Here is a 4,658-nt window from a genome sequence, read left to right as displayed (position 1 = left end):
GCTGGGGGCCGGGAGAAGCGGGGATGCCCATGAAGCCGGCGATGTTGCTGTGAGCGTGGGGGTACGAAGTCATGCAGGGGGAAAGGATGCTCTCGGGGGACAGGAGCCCCGCAGGGCTCCCGGGGCCAGAGCAGGGCCACAGGTTGTTCTGCAGCTGGAAGAAAGAACCAAAAAGAAACAAAATAAAAGCCAAAAGTGAAGCGGGGGGAGGCCAGATGTGGGTGGGGACCACATCACCCCCCCCCTTGGATCCCACCCACCCACAAGGTGCAAAGCGATGGATGCCTTTGCTTTATTTTAATTCCCGGGGGGTGTGTGTGTGTGCTTGTGTTGAATCCTGATTGATTGAAATCTTCCTCTGCCCCCCAGCCCGTGCAGGGCGGCCGTGGGAGAGTTCGGCATCAGGGGTGCACGTGAAGCCGAGTTTTCAATTATTTTTACGTTTCTCAACGTGGAAAAAGGCGGCAGTTTTGCAGAAAAGGGGGGCAGGAAGCACTGATGGATGTGGGGCAGCTAAAGGGGTTTCTTTGTGGGGGGGAGGACCCCAAAAACCTGCCCCAAAGGGCACGTTCCCACGGGAGATGGAGGGGGACATAAAGCAGCATCTTCCTGCGTGTGGCAAAACGTGATGCCGCGTCTTTCCCCCTTTTCCCCGAAGGGGGCCACGTGCTTTTCCCAAAGGTGGATGGAACTGCAGGGCCCGTGGGAGAGAAGGGGCAAAAATGGGTGATGTGGGTCACCCCGCGAGGACCCTGGGTGCACAGGGATGGGACCCCTGCCCTGGGGGGGGGGGGGCCTGGGGCACAGGGTTGGGGCAGGGAGCTGCGGCATCGTCTCTCACCTCCTGGATTTTCCCGTAACGTTCCCGTTTCCGCCACTTGGCCCGTCGGTTCTGGAACCAGACCTGGGGGATGGAGAAGGGGGCTGAGGCCCAGGGGGACCCCTGCCCGCCCGGGACGAGATGGGCAGCCCTCTGCCCCGATCCACGCTCATCTTCCCGGCAGGAAAAGAGCCCTAAGACGATGCCCCAGCATCCCAGTAAACTGGAGATGAACAGAGAAAGCTGCCCTGGTGCACAGCCCTGTTTCAGCTCACCAGCCTTTTTCTCTACCAAGAGCAGAAATCTCTCTTATCCCTCTTGGAAAATAAGCAGTCCTGCTCCGTGCACGGTCCTTTTCTCTCCCTTGTGCTTCTGGGCTTCGTTTACCCCAGGTTTTGATGCAGGATGAGGCTCTTCGGGTCCTGCGTGGTCACGATGACCCACCCGCACGTCCCCTCCATGCTGCTGGCTGGGGCTGGGGACCGGAGCTGGCTGGGCGATGACAGCTCCAGCAGCATCTCCCGGAGCGGAGGAGGTGGTACCGGGATGCTCACCAGGCGGCTCTCACGGTTACAGGTAATTTCATCTAAATCCACCCCAAATCAGGGCTCGGAGATGGCTCGGAGGCCACGGCGGGTGTGGGATGCTTGCAGGCTCGGGGTGCGCGTCCCCTGCCTGTGCCTTGTCCCTAGCTCCTGTCCCACGGGGAGGGCAGCACCCAGGACTCGGTGGCTCAAGGCACCCTGCACCCCATGGGTGCTCCCTGCTCGCTTCGTTAACCACCCGCCTTCGCTTTCCTCCCCGCCAGGTGCCCCCTCCAAGCGCCTCTTCCCGCCGGGAGCCTCAAACCACACGGAGACGCCTCTGGAAGGAGCTCGCTGCCCTGACGCAGGCATGATGCCAGAGGAGCTGGGGCAGAGGAGGGAGGGCCTCATCCTGCCCCACGTCCTGGGATGCACCGCCCCCAGCCCCATCCGCGCTGAGTCCCCGGGGACCCCTCTCCTGGGATGGCAGCTCCATCGCTGCTAGTCCTGGGCTGGAGGGAGCTGAGTTGGGGGAGGCTGGGAATGATGGATGCACGGGGGGGGATCACGTTGGGGGATGCTGCGGGGGGAGAGGTTGGCAATGACCTCCCAAATTTTGGCTCCTCCCACCCCCTGGGTGTTGCAGAGAGGGGACAAGGGGAGAACTGGAGAGAGCTCGGAGAGGCAACCGGCACCCGCACCCCGTGGCGGTGGGTGAAGCGAGCGCTTGGGCTGGGATTTCCCCTCTGGGGCTTAGCATAACCCTCCTGGGAACAACAGCTTCTAACTCAGCATCACCCTGCGGAGGAAGGGAAAGCATCCTCCAACTCCGCCCAGCACCACCCGGGGCGGCCGTGCCCATCCCTACGGGAGCCAGGGACCCCTGCCCGTACCTGCACCCTGGCTTCGGTCAGGTCCGTCCGCAGTGCCAGCTGCTCGCGGGCGTAGACGTCGGGGTAATGCGTCTTCTGGAAGACCTTCTCCAGCTCCTCCAGCTGGAAGGTGCTGAAGGTCGTCCTGTTCCTCCGCTTCTTGCTCTTGCTCTTGCTCGTTCCCAGGGGATCGGGGAGCTCGGGGACCCCGTGCTCCCATAGGCTGCCCAGGGGTGCTGCCAGCGGGCACCCCAGCTCCCCTGGGGCTTTCAGGGGGGCCCGGCAGGCTGCGGGCACCGCCTGGTACCTGCCTTTGCATCCCTTCTCGCCGCCTGGCAGGGGGAGAGGCACAAGATGGAGTGGGGTTAATGGTCTTAATGAAGCCAAGAGCCCTCCGTGCCCGCAGCCCCAAACCTGCCCTCCTGTCCCTGCAGGACCCAAGGCCCCCAGGCACAGTCACCCCAGGGGGATGTGGGGGTACAGTCCCAGGAGAAAGGGGCTCGGCACAGGCACACAGCAGGTCAAATCCATCACTGGGGAGGGCAAAATCTCCGCTCCCCAGGGGAGCTGTGGGCTGGTGCTGCTCCCTGAAGGTGTGGGAGGGAAGCCTGGCTGGAGCGGTGGGTGCTTGGGGACCCGCAGCTGGGGCTTCTGCCTGGGGACTCTCTTGGATGCTGCTACCAAGGGATGCGGGGTGGGCGAGGGGGGACAGAGAAGGCGAGGACGGGATCATGTTGCAGACAGGGTTTTGCTCAGCTCTCCTCGTCCCTCTCCTCCCGCTCCCTTCCAGCACGGGCTGACGCCTCCGCCCTGCTCGGCTGCGCCCGGGGCAGAGATATCGGATCCACCAGTAACCCCAGCCCGCCCCGGCGCTGGGCCGTATCCAGACCCCCGCGCTTGAGCTCGGTTCAAGGGGAGCCTCTGCCTGCCCCCGGGCCAGCATTTCCCTGTAGCTGTAACTCTCAGGAAACCATTTGGAAAGGAGTGAAAAATAAAACCGCCGTTTTTTGCTCGAGAAGAGCTCCCCTTCCCCACCCCCCCACGGGGCCGGGGGGCCAGAGCGCAAAGTATTTGGGGGTTCCCCCCTTCCCCTCACTGTTGCGACGTCTCTGGGACGTCTCATGAAATGGGTTCAAGGAGATAAGTCACTGCCATGCGTTTCGGAGGTCACCTTTGTCCCCCGGGAGGGTTGTTTGTCCCTGCGTGGGGACATGTGGAGCTCAGTGGCTCCAGCCGATGCCGGGTGCTGCTGGGACCCCGAGGAGCTGAACCGGCAAAGGGAGAATGGGGGGGGGACCACACTTAGTGGATGGTGGGGACAGCTTGGAGACCCCAGGAGCTGGGGGGACACAGGGACTTCACCCAGGAAGGAGATGACCTGAAAATGCTGGGTTTTGCCCTAATTTCACTCCCACCCCAAGCACCATCTCCAGAGACTTGGCCTTGCTGCAGGTGGAGACCACCGGCCCCCTCGGAAGGGCAGGATCAGGCCCACGGCCGGGCCTTGGGCACGGCGCAGCGCTCGGGGCCGGCAAGGGGGGAAATCGCCTCCTTCGGGATGGATCCTCCTTCCCAGCCCATTAACCATCACATCCCGGTGGAGTGGGGTACAGGGTCCCCATCCCTGCGGACCCACCCGGGGCTCCGCACCCCCCGAACCAGCCCCTGGCGCGGCCTTTTCCGGACTTTCGGTTTTGATTTTTGGCTGTTTCCTAATTAAAGCAATTTGGGGGTTACGGCGCGCAGCCGAGAGCCGAGGTCCAGCTGCTTCGAATTAATGGGAAAATGTTATCTGGGAGGGGGTTTGGGGGGGCGATTGCTCCCCGTCCCTCTCCGTACCGACCTGTCTATGTGCCTGGCGGTGCGTAACAGCGAAGGGATGAGGCCAAATTGCCGTTTCCTCCTCGCTTTGTCCTCCGAAGGGCTTAACCGCCAGGCCGGGGGGGGGGGGCCGGGGGGGGGGTTTAATGATAAAAAGCACCCACCAAGGAGCGGAGCGAAGGCAAAAAACCCAAACGTGACCGAAAATAAGGAAAAATGACCGAAATTAAAAAATCCCGCTGTACAAAGCGGTTGGGTTTGGGGTTTTTCCCCCTTTTCAAAGGCAATGCGCCGCATTTCCGAGCGACCGGCGGGTTTCGGCGTTGGAGACAAATAAATAAATGGCCAGAAAGAAGGAGAAGGCAGGAAGGGAGCAGGATACGGGCGCGTAGCTAAATAAACACAGCGTCGCAGGGGGACAAAGAGGATGGGAAAAAAGGAAGATATAGATATTTCACCCCCCTCCTTCCTAAACTGACACCCCCTGAAAGATTTGGCGGCGCTGGGGAAGTCAGCAGCTGGGGAACAGCTGTACAAGTCTTGGGTTAACCGGGAGGGGAAAGGAGAACTCAAAGGGATCATTAGCGAAGGGACGGGGGCACGGAAAGGGCTCCCGGGAAC

At 62.0% G+C, this 4,658-nt stretch overlaps 1 protein-coding gene across 1 annotated transcript in view; it reads right to left on the bottom strand.

Annotated features, from left to right (window-relative positions):
• Positions 1–4,658, bottom strand: part of ALX3 (ALX homeobox 3) — an 8,990-nt gene that overhangs the window by 1,104 nt on the left and 3,228 nt on the right. The window contains exons 2-4 of the mRNA XM_019474942.1: positions 2,238–2,548; positions 797–904; positions 10–154 (exon numbers count right to left, since the gene is read on the bottom strand). Of these exons, the coding sequence (XP_019330487.1) occupies positions 10–154; positions 797–904; positions 2,238–2,548 (564 nt within the window). The remainder of the gene's footprint in view (positions 1–9; positions 155–796; positions 905–2,237; positions 2,549–4,658) is intronic.

Source organism: Aptenodytes forsteri, unplaced genomic scaffold (assembly GCF_000699145.1).
Source record: "Aptenodytes forsteri isolate BGI_AS27 unplaced genomic scaffold, ASM69914v1 Scaffold285, whole genome shotgun sequence".
Taxonomy (NCBI): domain Eukaryota; kingdom Metazoa; phylum Chordata; class Aves; order Sphenisciformes; family Spheniscidae; genus Aptenodytes; species Aptenodytes forsteri.
The sequence above is the reverse complement of the archived record's forward strand: the minus strand, read 5'-3'. Positions and strand labels throughout refer to the sequence as shown.